At 41.6% G+C, this 24077-nt stretch overlaps 1 protein-coding gene across 15 annotated transcripts in view; it reads right to left on the reverse strand.

The window, feature by feature from the left end:
• The window catches only part of OTOF (otoferlin), a 309139-nt gene extending 292829 nt beyond the window's left edge, over positions 1-16310 (reverse strand). For 13 of the 15 annotated variants that reach the window (XM_075201127.1, XM_075201124.1, XM_075201132.1 and 10 more), the window contains exon 1: positions 15970-16310. In XM_075201127.1, the coding sequence (XP_075057228.1) occupies positions 15970-16048 (79 nt within the window). In that variant the 5' untranslated portion in view covers positions 16049-16310. The remainder of the gene's footprint in view (positions 1-15969) is intronic. The other 2 variants (XM_075201123.1, XM_075201125.1) reach the window with 1 other exon arrangement.
• Positions 16311-24077: the final 7767 nt, after the last annotated feature.

The raw sequence follows: 24077 nt of genomic DNA on the forward strand, positions 1-24077 counted from the left end.
CTTTCCTTAATGAATCAGGCCCCATTGTTCTGTAACCAATTATTTCCCACTAGCTGAGCTACAGGTGAGTTGTAATTACTCTGTAGCGCATTGATCTCCTTCAATCACTTAGGGCTGCTATTTAGTCCACATTAGGCGATTAATCTTGTCCATAACTTGCCATTATTTAACTAGAATATTTGTTTATTATTAAGCTTATTACTTAGTGAAGCATCCCTACGAGATAATACAGAACACAGGATTTTTTACTTGGAGGTGGAGGAATTAATTTTGTTCAATTAATCTCATAAAATCTTTATTAATCTGGCTCTTTTTTCTTAAATGCTTAATCTCATGAGATTTAATGCTGTGAGTGAAAGTACTCTATCTATTCCCAGGCCAAGTGTGTCACGGACGTTTCGGAGACAATTCATGGCTAATTGAACTCCCCCTAAAAGTGCCTAATTGTCCAGCATTGTGTCCACTGTACACCTAAATAACATTTAACATTCCAAACAACAGCAACACATTGTCACGTGTTTAGCGTCCTGTGTTTTGAGACACAAAGGACGTTTACTGAAAGTCTAGCACAGATATGATATAATTTCCCTGCAGCCTCGGAGGCAGGAAGTAGAACCAGTCGTTCACAGTGAAAGACTTTAACAAGTTTCAATAACCCGGGTCAGTTAATTGCAGGAAGTGAGGAAATAGCAGAGGCTGTCGTCTTCTGATAAGAGACCTGTAGGTCCCCAGAATCCTGTGCTATCAGCAAGTCTCTGGATGAAGCTCTCAGCAGCTTCTAAAGCCCCTGGTGATAGAAATGTAGGGATAATATAACCATTCATGTAATATTACGTAGTCTATAGTGTAGGGATAAACACTGGCCAGATTTTTTAGAATTCATTTCTGACTGCCGCACCAGAGCTTACATTCATTTCCTCACCATCAGACGACTTTAATCTATTGATTTGTACAAATCCTCCTTCAACTTTTATTTAGAATATTGCTTTTTTTCCCTGCCAACCTTATGTGTGCATCACCAAGACCTTTACACGAACCAGACAGCGCTGTTATGTCCAAGGGCAACTGAAATTAGCAGCTGCCAGGATGATATAAAGACAATGAAAAACACAGAAGGAAAGAAAAAATATCAAAATATAGGGGCCTAATTAATATTTCATAGTTTTTTTCCCTGTTAATTATCATCTGTCATCGCAACGATGACAGATAACTGTTCAGCTTAATTCACTATACAAGTAATGTCGGGACAGTGCTTCCAATAGGAGGATGCCACAACAATTAGTATTTTTTTAATAAAGACACTGGGTTTTGATCCAGGGTCGCACATGCGGATATGTTATTTATGTAAATTATTACAAGGGGAGAGTGTGAAGGCTGCAGAGAGAGATCCGAAGATCCCTCTACCACAACGCTCTCCCCGTAGGCTTGAATAGCTAACATCATTAGATCTGAATAAACGTCTGTTGTTGAATACAGGTCTACGTGCCCTTTGCTCTGACAGACAACACACCTCAAATTAGTCAAATATATGTGGAATATAAACTCCCTAAAGAAAGCAAAGAAAAATAATCTATTAAATGTACATTTTTTTCTTCCATAAAATATACTTATTTGGATGTTATTAATGTCTACTGTACATAAAATACATTTTTACAGTTGCTCCTGATTACAAACACATGTTCTAGCTGTATACACAGCCGTCATAACTAGTTATCGGCACTTACACCAGACCTGTAGCTGGTACAAGTGATATGTCACATGTACCTTAGAGATATTCAAAGCTGGAATCGGACTCTGCTGCGTGCGTTTGAGCTTAGCCCTCCCTTACTGCACATTGACTACGTGCATACACCCAGTCCGCACATGAAATCGAAGGCTGTAGTAAGGGCGCGCTCGAAGATGAACTGAACGTTGCTGTGCTCACTGGTGTATGGACCGGTTCTGGGCTTGCGCAGAGTTCTACGCAAAACACAGCACATATCGGCATTTACATTCCTTAATGTTCCCGATTCATGTTTGGATGTACGTCCATTTGTGTAAAGTATCTTGTGTGAAATATCCCTGCACACGCCCAGAAACACACATTACGCCAGTGGACGCAACTGCATACAATTCATATCTGAATGCAGATGACACTTATACCTGGTGGGGAAGGAGAGCACTAACAGGGGCCATGTACATAAGGGGGTCCGACACAGATGTGGTCGATTCAAGTCCTGGGCTTCTCGTAAGTATGTTTGTTTTCACCCGTAACCAACTAGTGCAGAACAGCTGAATACAGACAAAATGGGCTCCAAAAATGCATTGTATGTTGTAAAGCAACGGGCATGGTGTATGGTGTTATAACCCCTTAATCTAATCCATACCTGAACTGCACTTTTTAGCCATGTTGTTATCAGGAAGTATCAGTGATGTAATATTATCTCCTTGGAAAAAGTACTTCAGGGGTTAAATTCCACCTCCACAGGGAACACTCAGGAGTTAAGTGAATTAAGATATCATTGTTATTTCTGTTTGCTCCCTATTGTCCACTAGTGAGCTCTACAGACAGCCAGGAGCTGGACCCAGCAGGGGTCACCTGAGGGAAGACACCTGGGGAGGTAGGGGAGGGGGCTGGATAGTGTAAGCAGCCCACCAATCCAGACCTTTCGCAACTTCCCTGGACAGGCAGATCCCAAGGTGGGATTAAGAGGTGATAAAAGAGGCTACCCTGGGAGCTGGACATGGGTGACTAAATTTTGGCCAAGAGGTGATGCTCTGCCAGAGATGCGATGTGGAACATATCTCACTGGATTTATTTGAACTGATTTCCTCATTTGTTGGACCTGCTATCGTTACAGGGCCGTGCTGCATTTAATCCTGTTCTGCAGAATATATCATCCTTCTATTTTTCCCCTAATATCGTGTCCGAGTGATTTGGGGACAACGTATCTTCACATATGTACAGCATGCATTGAATGCATCTTTATTCATGCAAATAGTGTAAAAAAAAGTTATATTTTTTAAAAAATATATATTTATATAAATAGCTGATAACAGTTGTTATTTTATTTTATGTTTTAAACATTTTTTATGCGTTCTTTTTTACACATACGCTTGTTCGAATACTACAGTCCATTCTAGTTATTTTACATATTGCGAGTAAAGTTTAGGCAGAACGTACTTACACCCAGACGCAAGCGGAGACATATTGTGCTCTTTTTCTTTCAATGCAACTTACATGCAAGTTGCGCTCCTACATGAATCAGGCCCATTGTGTGTAACTTATGTAATATTGTGTATAATGTTGCGTACCTGTGGTGTGTGTTAGGTGCCCTCCTCTTTCCGGCTCCCGCTGAGATAGCTGGGCACTGTCACTTTGCACATTCTGCCATCTAATACTCTCTACTCCGGTTTCTCCTCAGCTGTTTTCTAAATGAATAATTGAAATTGTTTTAAGAGATGCGATTCCGTTTCAGCCGTGTCTCCCATCTGACCGCAGAGGCTCATTAAACGCTGGATACACACATTCTAACTGACTGTTTATCCAACTGTGTCACGTCTGCTATCAGCCGCCCAATAAAGAGCACAGGGCCCGAGTCACAGATGCAGGGTGCAGATGCTTTGCTCCATTATCCCACCACTCTTCTATAGTTACATTGTTACTCGATTTGAAAGAAGACAAAAGTTCATTACATTGAGCCATTCAATTCCCGATTATCTGGGACCTTGGGAAAACATTGCATTGAACTGTCAAGCTTTATTAGCTACGAGGAGCTCTTAGCTTGACATATGTTACTGCCTGTGACATCTTCATTCTGGGTGTAGGTAACGCAGACTATACACAGAGCTCAGTGTAATCCCTGCTAGTAGGAAACTAGTGTCAAGGAATTTTACTGGGTAAATCTCCTCTAAAACCATATAGAATCAATGTATGAGCTGCAGAGTCGATCATGTCTATGGGTTAAACCCACTGGTTCCCAAACTTTTGCAGTTTGCGGCACCCTTAGAGTCTCCATCATTTTTTCAAGGCACCCCTCCAAAATAATTACAGAGCAATTACATTTTATATGTAGCTGGGTCAAAAAACGTAATAAGTATTTAGGTCAGGACAAAAATACTTATCTGGTTGTATGCAAAAATACACATAAATCCAAGGAAAAATAATATTTTTATATATTTTTTCAATTATATTTCTGTCAAAGCATTATTTACAGCTAACTCAATCTGTGCCCAATCATCATCTCCACACACACACACACACACACACCGTGCCCCTGCATCATCTCCACACACACACACTGTGCCCCTGCATCATCTCCACACACACACACACCCACACTGTGCCCCTGCATCATCTCCACACACACATACATACTGTGCCCCTGCATCATCTACACACACACGCGCACACACAGTGTGCCCCAGCATCATCTCCACACACACACACACACTGCATCATCTCCACACACACACTGTGCCCCTTCATCATCTCCACACACACACACACTGTGCCCCTGCATCATCTCCACACACACACACACACACACACACACACACACACAGTGCCCCCTCTGCATCCCGCCATGGCCAGGAAGAGAGAAATAAAAACAAATGAAAAAAACTTACCAATCGGGCGCCGCTGGATTGGTAATTTTTTTTTTCTTCTTTCTGTACACAGCACCCCAGTGACAGCGCCGTGGCATCCCTGGGAGCCACGGCGCACAGTTTGGGAACCTAGGATAGCAGAGGTTTTCATGGTAATGTAGATTAACTTTTGCTAAATAATAATTTTGTAATGTACACATTTTCAGATAGTTAAAATTTTCAAACTACTTCTGATAACAAATTCTCTGGAGAAGGATATACCAGCCCAAATCATGATCACTGAGACGGTATTGTTGGACTGCAGTTCCTTAAAGAGTGTCAAGATCTGCCTTCACCTTTACTGCATCTGCATGCTGCTTTGTATTGGCAGCTCCTACCTCCAGGACTATATTGGACTTTACGTTGAATGTATTATCCAACAGTACCTCTAATTCCCCAGAGGTGCTGCTATTGTGCTTTGCTTCCTCTTTCTACTAGGAGCTAACCAGTTGCACTAATTAATTACCTGCACCTGGTAGCTCCCTGTGTATATCTGCCTCTCCTAGTTACCTGTGCTGGTCATTGTTGTTATGTTGCTTATTGTTGTGTTCTCCTGCTTCTCCTGTGACTTTTACATGCTACTGCTGACATCTCTGCACCGGATTTCACTTTACTTAGCCATTCCACCTGCATCTGCTGTATTCCTTTTTGCTACCTGTATTGAGCTTCACACTGTGTAGTATCTGCAATATTCGGTTCATACCATTTCCTGTATTTTCTGATTTAAACCTGTTTGTGACAGGATGGACTGCCTATGCCACCCTGTCTGTAGTTGAGACATGAGATGAAGGAGGTATATCTAACTCCAAAAGAAAGCCTAACCCTGCAGGGTTGCATTGAGAACCTGCTGTTCAGTGCAACCCTTTGCAATACACAAGTTACTTTTTTAACATTTTAATTTCCAGGCTGCTCAGTTTAGAGGAATGGTTAAAGAACACCAAGGGGTGAAGACTGCGCGTTATATGTAAACCTTCGAAGTGCCAAATGTTGTGCCAAGCGTTTGAACAGGCCATCATGAAAAAGTAGACTGGTGGTGCTTCTCTGTGTTTTATACAGTTCCTAAATGACTCCCATTGTGTCCAATAGAACAGGTGGGAATTATTGCTCCTGGGCTGCAGATTCACGTTACAAAGAAGACAGGGGTCAATTTATCTCAGTTTACTTGTTTACTAGTTTACTTGTCCTAATTAGCCTAATTTGGATGTCATATAATCTAAGATGCCGTTAAATAAAATGACCGGCTCTGCTGCTTCAATGAGGCTTATCAATGATTTCAGGTCATACTTTTTGGATTAAACATTGTGTCACAGACCAGATTACAAAAAGTCATACTTGCCCACTCTTTGGACCCTTAATCACCCAGAGGAGCTGTCCAAGAGACACGTGTGTCGGTGTACTAAGAGGTTGGCGTCATTATGGCCCCATCCTCCATAACAATGTAATTTGTATCATTGCTTAGCAGGGAGTGAGACTATGATGTAATGATTTGCATCTAAATGTGACATCATAACTAGGTCCTGTCCACTTCAACAGGTGGCCTACCACGTCGGGAGTCCAGGAGCAGTCCCCGAAATTTGTGAATCTACCGGTCATCCCAAGAGAGTAGGCAACGTGGCGTAACTATTTATGTCAATGGATTCCTATCTCCCCCGGCTCCGCTATGTCTCCTCTAGTATCTCTCAGAGTTACGACTGACTGGCTCCCGTATTCTACACTACGTATTATGGAGCTGTCCGACTTCAGACAACTTATTTATTGGCTGGTGTACGACATACTGCAACTTTTTCTACACACGTTGCTTCAGTGCCTTTTAGCCATATATTTATACAATCAGGGAGAAACGTTTCTTTCCATTGCCCGGGGGATATAACACGACGCTGAGCTCCTCGATATAATGTAGTGGACACAGCGCAGCTTTATCATAATAACATATCTCTGACTGATGATATAAACACATTACTGAAAAGCACAGAGGTATAATAATCAAATAAGAGCTGCAAGAGGGCATGTACGAACCAATAAATTAAAATTATGTAAAAAGCGGAAATCTTATTTAAAAGAGCATTTGAAACTAAAATACTGATGCAAAATGAAAAGACTTCTGTAGATAACAGCACAATGAAATTCTCCTAACACGGCAATCCCCCCAACCCCCTTGTAGACAGCCCTCTTTCCTTTTAGTAATATAGATGTAAATAAAACATGCATGTACCCCTCTGCTTATTTACCTCAACATCATTACTTAATCTGAGCTGTTGTTAGCCTGGTTGACATCACAAACATGACTTAAACCATGAATAATGAATCAGGTTTCAATATCAAGGTGGCTCTTGAAGGCTGTTAATTGTCTTTCACACGGTAATCCCAGTGGAGTCCTATTATTAATCTCATTTCTAGGAATTACCCTCTGTCCTCCTGTCCTCGCTCCCACCTGTGCATCCTTCTATGATGATGCTGGCATGTGAGGATATCTTAAAGATATGATCTAGGTCACAGTAGAGTAAGGTATATATATATATATATATATATATAGGAGTCCACAGGCCACAGGGTGTAGAAATTGCAGTCCATATGGGGGCACTGGAGGAGAAATATACTTTAATAGAGCAAGTGCTTATAAGAATGTTGTGCACACATAGAATTTCCACATATCATCATCATAACCATTTATTTATATAGCACCACTAATTCCGCAGCACTGTACAGAGAACTTACTCACATCAGTCCCTGCCCCATTGTGGCTTACAGTCTAAATTCCCTAATATACACACACACCCCAAGAGAGACTAAGGTCAATTTAATAGCAGCCAATTAACCTACTAATATGTTTATGGAGTGTGGGGGGAAACTGGAGCACCCGGAGGAAACCCACGCAAACACAGGGAGAACATACAAACTCCACACAGATAAGGCCATAGTTGGGAATTGAACTCATGACCCCAGTGCTGTGAGGTAGAAGTGCTAACCACTAAGCCACCGTGCTGCCCCATGTCCTGGAGTCATCCTGCACTACTGTATTTTAGGGGGCTGCTTAGCACCAAACCAGGCAATGTTCTCAACCAATCAGGTGTGAACATCTCCAGCTATAGATTTTCATAATCTCCTCTACCAGCTATAAAGAGGATAATAATGGGGTAGACAGTCCAATAAGTACTGGTTACAAGGTCACATGGCATAATAGAAAATTATAACACAAAGAGATACAAATTACAAAAAGCAAGACACAAATAAACAACATATAAAAATAGTGTAAACATAGGCATACAAATATATACTATCAATAAATAACATATCACGTTAATAAAAGAAACATAATTTTTCAAGGAAGAAATAAGTTAAAGCCACCATTGTAACCTTAAGGGGTGAAGTGTCCAGTGTGTAAATCCTGTAGGATTTTCTTTTTCAGAGTAATTTTAGATGATTGCTACTCAGGACCCAGTGGAAGTAACTTCTAAAACATCATAGGAGAGTCGAGTCATTAATGTGTTTAACCTGAAAGTGTCCATAAATATTATGGGTCCTGGCGTTCATAAAATCCTCTTTCTAATTCTAGATGTTGGTCACTTTAAGAAAAAGTGTTAAAACTGAAAATGAGAAATGTAAACACCTGTGTACAAAAGTAAAGGCACTGAACTGGGGTAAGCAGCGCCCAACAAAAACGCAGACGCAAGTATGAGAGCAAACGGGTAGGGACACGCTGAGTAGAACGGGATCTATTCTCACCGGCGGTTTCATGCTTCGCGCTTGCGTTACAGAACATGCTTTTTCATCTTTAAAGTACCTGCTAGAAGATGTCTATCTTTATTGAAATAAAATCCCTGTGCCATGGAATTCATAACGAGTGGATAAAATAATTAATAAAGGACAAATAATTATTGGTTGAGTTCGGTCGCAGGTCTCAGCTCTCTCTATTCTCATCTAAGAGACCCTTACTGTGGGCCTGAGACATCTTCCAACGCAAGTCCAATTGTGCCGTATTGTGCGTGAAATAGCTCTGCACAGAGACTTACGCCGCTAAACGCAATTGCATGCAATTTATGTCCGCAAGAAAATTACATTTCCAACTGCCTAGGACGTGAAGGGTGGAACAGGGGTAGGAAGGGGCCTAGTAAGGTAGGCAATGTACAGCATACTTGCCTACTCTCCCAGAAATCCCGGCAGGCTGCTGAAGAGTAGGTAAAGCTCCCACATTCGTCGAAATTCACGGCAGTGAACGGAGGGGGTAGGGATTAAGCTCATCATGAAGCTTCGCCCCTCTATTCAATCCCGTGAATTTTGGCTTTCTATATTGGGGGCGGGGCTATGGTGACACGGCAATGGTCACCACACCTCCTCCTACCCCATGTCACATGACTTCCCCCCCGGGAGAAATCTTAAAAGTTGGCATATATGATGTACAGTAAGGGTGAGCCAAGGGCGAGCGTGGGCATATGTGGCCCATTCAAGTTCAGGCTATTGGTCTGATCTGTCTGTCTACATATGGCAAGAAATATAGAGCCAGAGCCGACCTACACCCATATTCAAACGGAAATGTTTCTTGAGATCCGTTTGTATTTGAATACAGACAGACAAGAGTACAAGTTACGTGCATTTTTTTCTAACAGAAGCTGTGTTCCAGGATGAAGCCGGCCCTGTATATTCTCCTGGCAGTGATAGAGTTAAGGACGCAGAGAACAATCCAGTTAGGTATCAATAAGAGATACTCTTCTGTAGATATAATTAACGGTATCTTGGAGCACTCAGGAGACGAGCTGCAGCTGGAAAGGTTTAATGCCTGAGAGCATCCGATATCACAGCACTGAAAAGCTTCATATCTGCGCCAAAGTGAAAGTATCAGGAGATACAGATGGAGCGGGATTTGTTGCACATTTACTGCTCGTTTCATTAGAAGATATAAAACAGATTTGCTTTCCATGGACTGTAATGACCTTGGGGAGAGGTCTATGTGTACAGTAATGATTTTCGGGTGATGATTTTGTATACTTTAATGTACTTGAGAATAGGAGCTTGCTGTGTATTGTAATGATCTGGAAATGGGAAGACTGCTGTGTAGTGTAATGTGCCCTGTGAGGGCCGCAGACAGCATGTAAAATATAAATACTCCAGAGTTCAGGTTTGAAGTCTGCACTTTGGGATTTAAGGTTGGCATAGAAGGAGGATAATGGGCACTGCTGCTTAATGTCTGGAGCTGCTTATAATTAGAGATGATCAGGCTTGATTCTTTGAAAGAACCGAACACACCCGAACTTAGGGGATCCGAGTACCGAGCCGGCTCGGTACTTTCGCGTGCCCTTGGATTCGAAAACAAGGCAAAACATCATCGTTATGTTGTCAGATCTCGCAATTTTTGGATTCCTTTTTAAGATCCAACATAAGGGAGGGTGGGGAGAGGGTGGGTGGGAGGAATGCCGGTCCCAAGGACAATTCCATCTTGCCCTACTTTTCTTTTCTGCCATTACTATGTGCCAATGTGTCCTAGATGTGGTAGGAACTGCCGTGTGTTTGTGTCATTGCTCTGTCGCTTACCATCCAGCCAGGTCGCTGCAGTATTTGTCCGAACGTGTATGAAAATAATATTGTGACGTGTGAGGTGGTCAAAATTGACTGAAAATGACTTGAAATTAGTGTTATTGAGGTTAATCATAATGTAGGAACAAAAAGAGCAAAAATATGTGATTTTAGCATATTTTAGGTTTTTCAGAAAAATCCAAAACCAAAACCAAAACACACGAGGGCGGTTTTGCCAAAACCATAACCAAAACACGAAGCTAATTCAGATCCAAAACCAAAACCAGTTCACGGGGGTCAGTGAGCATCTCTACTTATAATGTACTACTCTCCTTCCCTGCCAACCGAGATAGACATAAGTCCTTGTGCACCAAATACACTGTGATGCGCGGTGCATCTGACAGTTCCCTGGTAGAAATCATTGGTTCAGACGTTGCAGCAATTCCCTATATAATTGGCTAAGTTTTGCTGCACCCATCCTAAGCACATTACTGAGATCAGACAGGAAATGCTCGCAGGAAGGGTAAGAAAACAAAACTACAAAGTATCTCCGGTAGAATAACAAGGAGAGAGGGTCAGAGACTGTAAGATGAACATTTCTGTATAAGTTCCACCCTAGAATTATTTCTGTTATAGAAACTGTGTCCCTTCACTTTTACTGAGAATTACAGAGAAGTATGCACATATTGTAATCAGCCCTGTACCCCACACTGTCGTATCCTGCTGAGACTTGTAGTTCTACCACAGCTAACGAGCATCAGATGGCTTCATTAGCTACGCCGAGAAGTCAGGGCATTTTAAGTACGTCATTCCACAGCAGCTGGAGAGGTACCGTCCATTGTAGAACTATAAGTCCCAGCATGTCTCACCAGCCAGGAGACGCTGAGACCTGTAGCTTCACAACAGTTACTGCTGTCACTACTTAGGTACTCCGAAGCTGGCCTGGCAGGCTGGGTCTAGTAGTTCTACCTCTGTTGTTAGGTATTAAATGGGGAAATTTCAAATGTCCCCTCAGACAGCTGAATGGCCGGAACTACTTCTGGGCAGAACAATGATCTGGGCTACAGAGAGAACCTCAGTGTCAGCATATTTCCATTTATTAATATAAATTGCAATGTCATTAAAAAACTGATATACAGATATTTATATATATATTCACAAACACACTCACACGCAGTTTGTGTGTGTATTTCATAGGTTTATAGTGAGGTTGTAGAGCTGATGTGTCAGTATTGTGTTATATTATACTATACTCTATTGTGTTATAAGTCCGTCAGCTGATGATCTGGGGGTAAATGTATTCTGCAAGTCGCCAATATTCGGCGTCTTCGCAGGGGAATTTTACAACGACAATGGCTTTCAAGGCAATATTGGCGACTTGAAGAATCCACTGCTTAATTTATTTACATCCTCATTTTCTTGTCACCTCCACGAACTGATAACAATGAGAGCAGAACAGGTTTTAACTGCTGGAAACCTCCAGAAACTGACAGAATGGGAAAGGAATGAGGAGGAAGATGTCACAATGCAGTGTATAAAGCAGGTTTAGCAGCTAATCCCCGTTCTGGGGACAGTCAGTCTACCGTGTGATTGGTTTTACCCAATGTAATCAACATAGCCTGTAGTTGCTGTAACTGCTGCTAGTGGCACGTGTGAAAGGCAGGCCTGATTCTGGTGACTAGTAAAAGCAACAGAGAACATTATGGCGATTAGTTCACACAACAGAGTACATTCTGGTTACTAGTTCACACAACAGTCCTTAGTCTGGTGACTAGTTCACAGAGCAGAGCACATTCTGGTGACTAGTTCACACAATATACCTCATTTTGGTGACTCATTCACACACCAGAGCACATTCTTGTGACTAGTTCACACAATATACCTCATTCTGGTGACTAGTTCACACAACAGCCCTTAGTCTGGTGACTAGTTCACACACCATAGCACATTCTGGTGACTAGTTCACACAATATACCACATTCTGGTGACTCATTCACACACCAGAGCACATTCTGGTGACTAGTTCACAATAAATGCCTGATTCTGGTGACTAGTACACAGAGCAGAGCACATTCTGGTGACTAGTTCACACAATATACTTCATTCTGGTGACTCATTCACACAGCAGAGCACATTCTGGTGACTAGTTCACAATAAATGCCTGATTATGGTGACTAGTACACAAAGCAGAGCACATTCTGGTCACTAGTTCACACAATATACTTCATTCTGGTGACTCATTCACACACCAGAGCACATTCTGGTGACTAGTTCACAATAAATGCCTGATTATGGTGACTAGTACACAGAGCAGAGCACATTCTGGTGACTAATTCACAGAGCATAGCACATTCTGGTGACTAGTTCACACAACATGCCTCATTCAGGTGACTAGTACACAGAGCAGAGCACATTCTGGTGACCAATTCACTGAGCAGAGCACATTCTGGTGACTAGTTCACACAATATACTTCATTCTGGTGACTCATTCACACACCAGAGCACATTCTGGTGACTAGTTCACACAACATGCCTCATTCTGGTGACTAGTACACAGAGCACAGCACATTCTGGTAACTAGTTCACAGAGCAGAACACATTCTGGTGACTAGTTCACAATATAATACATTCTGGTCAATCATTCACACACCAGAGCACATTCTGGTGACTAGTTCACACAACATGTCTCATTCTGGTGACTAGTTCACAGAGAAGAACACATTCTGGTAACTAGTTCACAAAATATACCTCATTCTGGTGACTCATTAACACACCAGAGCACATTCTGGTGACTAGTTCACACAACATGCCTCATTCTGGTGACTAGTTCACAGAGCAGAGCACATTTTGGTGACTAGTTCAAACACCAGAGCACATTCTGGTGACTAGTTCATACAACATGCCTCATTCTGGTGACTAGTTCACAGAGCAAAGCACATTCTGGTTACTAGTTCACAGAGCATAGCACATTCTGGTGACTAGTTCACACAATAAAATTCATTCTGGTGACTCATTCACACATCAGAGCACATTCTGGTGACTAGTTCATACAACATGCCTCATTCTGGTGACTAGTTCACAGAGCAGAGCACATTTTGGTGACTAGTTCACAGAGCAGAGAACATTCTGGTGACTAGTTTACACAACATGCCTCATTCTGACGACTAGTTCACAAAGCAGAGCACATTCTGGTGACTAGTGCACAGAGCAGAACAAATTCTGTTGACTAGTTCACAAAGCAGAGCACATTCTGGTGACTAGTTCACAGAGCAGAACACATTCTGGTGACTAGTTCACACAACATGCCTCATTCTGGTGACTAGTTCACAGAGCAGAGCACATTCTGGTGACAGATATAATAAGTATAACCTGCTCTGGTGACTGTTAGAACCTATTTATGGGGCCAGCATAATGGGCTGTTGTTCCATGAGAACCATGTTTCAGACAGTATAAACCTGGGGACGGCAGAGACAAGGTGCTCACATCCTGGCCCCCAACATGCCTCTTCCCATCTGCCCTCAGCAATCGGGTCCCTGGCCACATTGCAATAATAATTTATTACAAGTCCCCTGTGCTCCATCCTGTAGTCACTGTAGAGCATTGACCACACAACATGTGGCAAGTAAAGTCAGAAGAGGGCAAGGAAGAATTCACCCAATCTGACCATTACTGCACTCACCGTGCCCATCACTGTTCTCCTAATGTGGTGAGAAGCTGGTGATCAGAACATCGGGGTCTGGCAATACAAGGCAAAAGAAAGGGGCACATTGCCACTGCTAGTAATCAAAGTACATGCCGGTGTAATATAGCCAAAGTAGAATCCACTCTGGTAACTAGCGTACAAAACAGACCCTAATTGAGTGACCAGTATACAAAGCACACTCCACTCTGACATCTACACAAAGCAGAACTCATTCCTGGGACTTGTACATAGAGATGGGTAAAGTTGCTGCTAAAATTTCGAACAAATTGAGCTTCATGGTAGAACAGACCGTTTCTCAGAGGTCACTGATTCAGCAATACAATCATTTGCAGTTCCAGTCCACAGAATGCCATTTATCTATGAATGGAGCTCAGATGACAACTATCAATTCATTCTCCAATGTGGTGTTCGTAACGTTAGACTAGAAACAGAGAAGTCCGAAATACACTGGTGACATTTCACGCACAAGTGCCGGACAAGTTGACTATTTCCCAAAAGAGGGTTGAAACTTTCCCTCACTTCTACTTGTATACAAAGCAGAACCGGTTTCTTGTGACTGGTATAAAACAGACTCCACGGAAATGGCAAATGAACCATTCAGGTCCTACCTCATTCCTATTATTAATCTAATGGTCTTATGATCTCTTTTTCTTTTAAGATTTTGAATTTACATTTTCATTAGAAAAGACATTAACCACATGCAGTCTTCTGATTCACTACAACATATCCTACCCAATACACGGAATTCTTCCTGATTCACTAGTACATATCCCACAACTAACATTAGTGTCTTCCTGATTCACTAGTACATATCCTACAACTAACACTATAGTCTTCCTGATTCACTGGCGTATTCTATACGCACAAGAATCATCTCTAACAATACACTATAGTCTTTATTCACTAGTGTATTACTAGCCCATTACAATTGTCTGCTCTATGCATTGCACAAGAATATATTATGATTCACTGACACACATGCTGCTCATTACACTAGGGCTTCCTAGCTGTATATATCCCCATTACATTAAAGTGCCTTTCAGACTCAACACATGTCCTGATTTCCTATCCACTACTCTACTGGCATGGGTGCACAGTGGTTAGCATTGCTGTCTCACAGCGCTTGGGTCATGGGTTAGAATCACCAGGTCCCTTTGTGTGTGAAGTTTGTATGTTCTCCCCGTGTTTGCGTGGGTTCCCTCCGGGTGCTCTGGTTTCCTCCCATAAACATACTTCTGGCAAAATGGACCTCAGTGTTGTGTACATGTGTTTGGGAATTTAGACTGTAAGCTCTTAAATCAGTGAAATCATGAATATGTGCCAGTGATATGACTGACTATATAAATAAACAATAATAATAAATAAATGTTAGTTTTTCTTAACATTTGTCATACTAATCACCACTTTATGTGTATAAGCACCCCCTCCTGTAAGTAAATGTTTAAGAAGTACCCACTCACATTACATATAGAGATATACTACATATATATATATATATATATATATATATATATATATATATATATATACATACACATTAATACACACAGTACAACAACTACCCAGGTGGAGGCACCCCCAGCCTCTGTAAGAGTTACCCCTTGGAGTACCACCAGCTAAGGATGCCCCTGACTCACTAGTGTATGTTCAGAGCAGAGTCTCCTGGACCCAGATCCATAAGCCCCGAGGATGGAGTACTTTGCCCATGTATGTATCAGTGGGCAGGAATATTGCAGAATAATACATTCCCTAATTCCTCCAGAACTGCTGCACCTCACACATAACTTACGCTGTACCCCCAGCCAAGATAGAGCAGACTGTGAAATAACAAAATCTGTAAATCTAAAATTCTTCAGACCCACAAGAAGACATCAACCTGTTCTCCACAAGTTTCCCCAAATCTTCTACCCAGGACCCCGTTAGCTGCGTCACTCTCAGCCTTAGGTCCAGAGCTCAGTGCTGCAGCACAGACGGGGTTAAGAACGACCCCATCATCTTTTCCCTCCTCCAGTTCTGCAGAGAACTTTTCTTACCCCCCCCCCTCCCTCCCACACACACACACACACACATACACACATACACAGGCATGCTCCATCCTCCAGGGAAACAAGGTAAGCACAGAGCTTGGGTACCTCTGAAAGCCACTTTGGCTATCCGGTCGCCCTTTCCCCGCAGGTCGGTCACGGTCTTCAGGTGAACTATTAAAGCCATAGTGATGAGACCCTCTCATCCAGGCAGTGCGGTGCTGATGAGGAGAGCAGGATAATCCACAGCCGTGTGTCTCTCTCCTACACTGTGCATTGAGGAGAGAAGGGGGGGCTGCTGTGTGTAGTGTTAATCTCCTCCCATCTCAGTGACTCCGGATAACTCTGTCCCCTTTTCCTTCCTTTTGCAGATACCAGACCTGTAAATTATTCACAATTCCTTCTGGTTTCTCCAGCCGACATCAGTGCTCAAAACCGACCAGCAGATCGGCTGCCAGCACCAAAGGGTTAAATCTGGTAGATGACCATTAACCCTGTGGTGTCTCTGGGTCACATGGAAGCGCCTGTAATTCCTCTGGGTTACTATTGTGCATATACTGCTGGATCCTTGGACACTCTTTGTGGTGAATAACAAAAGGCAGTTGCTTACATTCTGCTTTCTAGCTATGGTGATGCCCAGTGCCTTCAAAGGGAATTCAAGACAATTAAAAATATCATTGATGCTAATTATCGTTATGAATGTTCCTGCTGCCTTCTGGAATAATAAACATTTATTACCAAAGAAATTTTCAAGAGTGGTCCGTGGATTATTGGCCCCTTTCTGGATCTGGCTGTAGAATTTCACTCTCTTCTCCCGTGAGATCCAGATTTAATTTCTTGTGCGCAGAATTCCCTTTGTTGTTTCTGTTCCGGCTGGAACTCTCCTTATTGTACCCCATACACTCCACAGGGCAGAATGGACTGGGCTTGTCATTGTCCCAGGGCCGAAACTTCACACTTCGGTGAAACGGCCAAATCTGCTGCATAATTTGATTGGCACCAAATTCCTCTAAAGCATCATTCACTTCTATATTCATGTTTTTTCTACTTACTGACCAAATTCTTTGTGTCCACATGTAATTCCCCATTAAATTAATAAGTAGGGTTTTTTTTTAACATCAATTCATTAATTTAACCAAGGTTATGTGATGGAAACTTTCGGCGACATACATCAAGTAAAGTTGAAAAGATAAAAGTCTGAGCTTTCCTATCACTACAACAGAACTTGGCAGACAGCCAGAACTATTTTACTTTACTGCAACAATGTTGCGACTCTTCATAAAACAGTTAACTCTTATGCCTCGTACACATGGGAGTTATTTTAAAGTGTTTAAGGCTGTTCAATACATATTAAGCGTGCTATGACGCTGACTATCTGAAAAATAATGTAAGCCAAAGGGACACGGGCACGTACTCTCTGACAAGCATTCGATTCGCTGCAGACCAATTTTGACGTTCCCTGCAGCATTCAGAAGTGTAAAGTGCCTATTAAAAATATAATAACGTTCTATGGGAATACACATTTAGCACTTGCTGATCGCTTAGCAAACATTTGTCAGGAAACATTTGACCTGTGCTTGACCACACTGAACATTGCAGCTAAGCATTGAGACGCGCTCCTTAGCGTGTTTTGAACCAGCTTTAAACGCATCAACAAAAAAAATCACAAATGAAAAAGCTGAATATGTTATTCATTCTGCAGGGTTGCACTGAACAGCAGGTCTTCCATTTAATCCTTCTGGGTGGGCTTCTCCATGAATGAAACTTTTACTTCTTTCCTTTCCAGATCATCCAACATAAAAGGTACATATATACAATTTCTCTGCACTATAAAAGCTTTTCTGGATTTGCTCAGTTTAAATCTTGAGTCCTGTTAGTAATTACAATGTTTAATACAGGTCATTCCAGACTATTTTCACCAGCAGTGATAGGGTTAATTTGCAGTATCACTTACCTAGAGAGAATCGTTAAAAATTGACACCTTCTATCTACCCATAGCTTCCAGTTGAGTAAGTAGTGAATATTTTCCTAACTGAACATTTTAATTGTCAAAAAACATATATTATATAACCAATGATCCTTAACAGTCAAAGGTAGTTTCGAAAAATGCCTTGTGTACTCCCAGTAGTGTCCACTAGGTGGCACCGTTGCAACAAACTCACCTGATATTACAGAGGAATATAGTGATAACACAATCAGTTATCAGTTTTTGCAGATGTCAGGCTGGACTCCCAGTATGTCAGTGATTGTGGTGCGTGCATGGGACCTTGCCTTTACCTACACTGATGGTGCCAGCTCTGAAGACATAGAGCCTGATTTATCTAGGCATGGAAACATGAGTTTGTACAGTGGCCTAGTGGTTAGCACTTCTGCCTCACAGCACTGGGGTCATGAGATCAATTCTTGACCATGGCCTTTTCTGTGTAGAGTTTGTATGTTCTCCCTGTGCTTGCGTGGGTTTCCTCCGGGTGGTCCGGGTTCTTCCCACACTCCAAAAACATACTAGTAGGTTAATTGGCTGCTATAAAAATTGACCCTAGTCTGTGAGTGTGTGTATATTAGGGAATTTAGACTGTAAGCTCCATTAGGGCAGGGACTGATGTAAATGAGTTCTCTGTACAGCGCTGCGGAATCAGTGGTGCTATATAAATAACTGATGATGGTGATGATGATGTTTTAAAACGCATGCAATTCGTGCATACGCATGCCAGAATTAAACAAGGAACGGATCTGAAGATTCGTCCAGTGATGACTTCAGCTGTAGGTCTGCACAGCTCTACTACAGAGGACATGTAGGGTATGTCCAATGCCTATGTGGAATATAAATTTGCAAAAGAATGCACAGAAATAAAAATATTCAATTAATGTCACCTGTTAATAATATAGTCATTAACGATAAAACAGTTAAAAAAAAGTTGTTTTTAACATTTTCTTTTTTCCATGAAATACATTTATTAGGATGTTCTTAATGTCTGCAGAACGAAAGATACATTTTTACAGTTGGTCCTGATCGCAAACACGTTATAGCATGCATACACAGACTGTCATCTGTAGTACTCAGGACTTATACTAGCCCTGTAGCTGGAGCAAGAGATACGGCAGAACAACAAGTAACTCTGCGATGACCAAAGCTTGATTCAGACATGGCTGGGTGCGCTTGGGATTAGCATGCCATTACTGTACACCGACTACGGGCGAACGCCCCTTACCCGCCACATTCCTTCTACACAAGGCATTTATGTTCCTTGATGAATTGGGCTTATTGTACGCGGGAGAAGAGCCGTCTGTGCTTATAAGTGCTAAGTTCTTTTGGCCACTTCAGATTGACTGATTGGCTAGTGACCATTCCAGGCAACTAAGCACACAGTCATCCAGCACCATAATCTGCTCTCATCATGTTTATTTTACTTACTGTTCAGAAAATACAAAACTTTTTATTGAGATACATCTACAACGACTTTACTTTTTAATAAAGTCTTGTATTTAATTCATGTTTATTTTTAAAATATGTGTCTGTGTATTATTTAATTTATACTATATTTATATACCAGAGAGTGGTTACATAATTACACTGGCACCTCTGGTTACCACTTCAGCAATCGCATGTTTTCCATTACCTAAGTACTCACAGCACAATCAAATTATTTATACTGACATGAAACAGAAGGTTAAGATGGCACTGCCCAAATGAGCTTTACCGCCCTCCACTGTGATCTAGCGCCATTTGAGAGAGGGATTTGAGAAAGGGATACAGAAGGGGTAGGATAGAGTGGCAAAGAGAAGAGCTCCATTGCAGAAATACAAATATACAAGTCCTTGCAGGCATTTTTTCTGAATTTACAACAATAAGTGTAGGGTCCAATATACACCCAAAGAGAAGAGCTTGCAGACTTTTTCTCTGAACTGCAGGCAAATTCAGAAGTGTTATATAGGTAACAGACAAAGAGCAGTGCTCCATTGCTAAGTGTCATTGCTGGAAAACAAATATACAAGTCCTTGCAGGCTTTTTTTCTGAATTTTCATGCAAATTCAGAAGTGTTATATAGGTAACAGACAAAGAGGTGTGCTCTATTGCTAAGAGTCATTGTTGAAATACAAATAGGAGGGCTAGCAGGCTTGCCTTCTGAATTTGCAGGCAAATTCTACTGCATTATATAGGTAACAGACAAAGAGGAGTGCTCCATTGCTAAGAGTCATTGCTGAAATAGAAATAATAGGGCTGGCTGGCTTTGCCTAAATCTGCAGTTACATTTTACTGTACCATAGCTCACTCAGAAACAGGAGAGGTGGTAGGGTTCAGTGCTATAGCAGAAATTGTAATAATAGTGCTGTCAGTGTTCTTCAAAGTCTCCAGTGACATTGTATTGTGCCACAGCTCATACAGAAACAGGAGGGGTGACATTGTTGGTGTCACTCCCCAGTCTCAGTAATGATGATACTAATGCCTCTACCTCATGTGCTAAAGCCTATGTTCAAGTGCATAGTGGGTTTAAGTCAATGAAACAAAAATGTAAATAAAAAGCTTGTACCTTTTCTTAAGAAAAAAACCCTCTCTAAAAATAGCTGAAAGTTTACTGTAGAAAAACATAAAATTGCCAAGATACCATTCTACCCAAAATATTACCAAGCATACCAGCATCAGGTAGCTCCCTTCTCTTAGCTAGATTTCAGCACCTGCAATCTACACTGTCATCATATTTACACTCATCATTGTGTACATCTTCCTCAAACAATACTAATTCATCCCCGCTGGAATCCACCATCACAGAAGTCTGTCTACTTTGATGTAATTGCCGATAATGGCATTCCTCATGAAATTTGTAGTTCATTTTATGGCAGAGCTGTCACGATTTTTGGGCAATGCTTTTACAGCAGAGCAAATGTCAAAATGTTGTGCTGACTCATCTGCATCTCCACTGGGTGTCTTGGGAAAAATACGTTTTTTCCAAGAAGCAGTTGCCAGAGAAACTGAAGGAGGAGACGTCATTACAAGATGTTGATAGCTCTTGGATCCTGGCGAAGTGAATTAAGTCCCAGATCAACAATTACAATATAGTTAGCGGATTTGCTTAGTTTTATTTCATCCTTCAATTTCTTTAGCTGCTGTTATGAGCGTTTTGTTGCTATCCAATAACGATTGTCGAATCTCGATTTGTGTTTCCAACGCACAAAGATTTATTCTCAAAAAGTAGCAGTATATATATCTTAGCAAAATAATAGCAAGTACAGCCATTACTTATCGCAGGTGCTCTGGATCCAGTGAACAGTCATTCAGTCCTGAAGTCTGTGGTCTAGGTGACTGAACTCTGGATGAGGAGCTGCTGCTTATATGCAAACAGAGATACAGTAAAACAATGCAATGGTGTGGCTTGCTTCTATTGGTCCAGGCATCAGGAGGGTCCAGGAGGTTGCAGATCATAGGCTAGTTTAAGCTCGGGAATCCAAAGGAGGGGGTCATCTCTCCAGGGGATGAGCTCTGATCTTCCCGCCAAGATTTATAATCATAATAGTCCATAATTCCTTAATATCAATAACTTGCATATGCACTTTGCAATCTCTTCGCAGAGTGAACCGGACAGTGGCAAATGTGAAGGGGATTAGTATGATACCACACATGATATGATTCCTTCAACATGTACCATGTTTTACTGGTATGCATATAACTTATCTTATTACATATAAATACTACTATATTTCGGCATAAATGACTATGTGTTGCAACTACCATTAATGTGTACTATTTTACAAGTGTGCGTGTTTGTGCGAATGTATGTAAAAGACTAAATACTGTTGTTGCCACGTGTTGCAGTTGCATACGCCCTTCCATGCCGTAGCGTACCCTTCCACGCCGTAGCGTGCCCTTTCACGCCGTAGCGTACCGTACGCATCTTTTCAAACAAAGACAACCAAGTTTGCTCGATTTTAATTGAAATGACTTTATCCAATATGCTGACTTCGACACTGCTTTTCAAACAGTATAATTAAGGCAATCACTTGACTCAAGCTAACCGTGTCTGCACTCTCTTCACAGGTGACTACTTCACTGGACTAAAGTTTATTCCCCTCAAATTTTAGTATTCTTGCAGCTGCTACATTCTCCTACATGCTGTTACAGAATCCTGAAAATGACCCTAAATTTATCAGACACAAACAGCATCTCCTGCATGTCATTTTTTAAAAGTTCTGTAACACCAAGTTTATTGTGAGAGCAAAACATGAAATGTTTTGGAATTCCCCCCCGCTGTGGTTAAGTGTACAGTGGGTAGAATAGCATTTTGTAACCCAATGATTACATTTTTACGAACTTTCTGGTAGATGTGAGGAATAGCTTTTCTAGTAAAATGGTGTTGTGATGGAATTTGTGTATAGGGACAGAAGACCTCAAGTAACTGTCTAAAACCAGCTACATTAATAGTGGACAGTGGACGCAGATCTAATACTAGCATAGTCCACATAGCGTCTGTGATCCACTTTTGCAACTGGGTGACAGCTTTCTTACTTTCTTCCATTAGCAAAGGATTGTTTAACAGTCAATTGTTGTAAACTACTAGTAGTCTTCTTCTGGGTTGAAGATCCACCCCCAGCAGCAGCAGCAGCGGACTAACGCTCAATAATTCTTCAGAGGAATCATGGTTAGTGGAGGTGTCATCTAGAATTAGGAACTTGGATGCAGGACTAACTCCCATCACTTCTGTGGATATTGATGATGATGAAGGTGTTGGGGGTGTAGATTGCAGGTGATGAGAGAAGGGAGGTAGATGATGCTGGACAGCTTCTTGTTATTTTTTTAACATAAGTTCTGATTTTCCCAAAAGCTTTCCATGAACTCGCTTCAAATGCCGTAACATGGATGAGGATCCTAGTTGAGTGTGGCTTTAAAACGCTACAAATGGCTAGACAACCGTTGTCAGGATTTGTGTAAAAATAATTCTACACATAAGAGGTGGATTTTTTGGTTTTATGCCCAGGCATGACAATGGCCTTTTTCTTATCACTGGCAAGAACTGCTGCAATCTTTGTTTGAAAGTGTATGAAAATAATATTGTCACCTATGAGCTGGTCAAAATTGATTGCAAATGACTTTAAATTAGTGTTAGTGAGGTTAATAATAATGTAGGATCAAAAAAAAATAAAAAATTATGTGATTTTAGCAATTTGTCTAAAAAAATACAGATCCAAAACCAAAACCAAAACCAAAACTAAAACACAGGGGGTCAGTGAGCATCTCTACTTTAAACTCCTTTTTAATTTACAGCAGAGGATACATTATTTCTTATAATACGCAGGTGTCAATTAGAAACAAAGCAAGTTGCTGATATGAAGTGATCCTAATATTCAGGTGTGTGAATCGCTACCTACGCACTGTACGATATCCCTACCTAGCACAGTACGATATCCCTACCTACGCCCAGTACGATATCCCTACCTACACCTAGTACGATAGCCCTACCTACGTCCAGTACGATAGCCCTACCTACGCCCAGTACGATATCCCTACCTACGCACAGTACGATCACCCTACCTACGCACGGTATGATATCCCTCCCTATGCACATTACGAAAGCTCTACCTACACCCAGTACGATATACCTACCTACGCACAGTATGAAAGCAGTACCTACTCACAGTAAGATATCCCTACCAACCCATGGTATGATAGCCCTACCTACGCACAGTACGAAAGCTCTATCCACACCCAGTACAATATTCCGACCTACGCACAGTGCAAAAGCCCTACCTACGCACAGTACGATAGCCCTACCTGCGCCCAGTAAGATAGCCCTACCTACATACAGTTCAATAGCTCTACCTATGCCCAGTACGATATCCCTACCTACGCACAGTACAATATCCCTACCTATGCACAGTACAGTAGCTCTACCTACGCACATAGCCGGATTAAGAGGGGGCACAGGGGGCATGTGCCCCGGGCCCCCCTCTCTCCGAGGGCCCCAAAAAAAAATCAGAGGGAAGCAAAAAAAAATAATAAAATAAATATATATATACTCAACTGATCGCTGCGCCGGCGTCCCTCCTCCTCCCTTCTCTCTGCACTGTTAACACTGAATGACAGGCGTGATGTCATCAAGTCACGCCTGTCATTCAGTGAGGAACAGCACGGAGAGGACCAAGAAGACAGAAGAGAAGAAAGAAGCTAAAAGAAAGGTAAGTAAAAAAAAGAAAAGGGAATAACGCAGACAGGCACAGTATGGAGG

This window comes from Mixophyes fleayi, chromosome 3 (genome assembly GCF_038048845.1).
Source record: "Mixophyes fleayi isolate aMixFle1 chromosome 3, aMixFle1.hap1, whole genome shotgun sequence".
NCBI classification, from domain to species: domain Eukaryota; kingdom Metazoa; phylum Chordata; class Amphibia; order Anura; family Limnodynastidae; genus Mixophyes; species Mixophyes fleayi.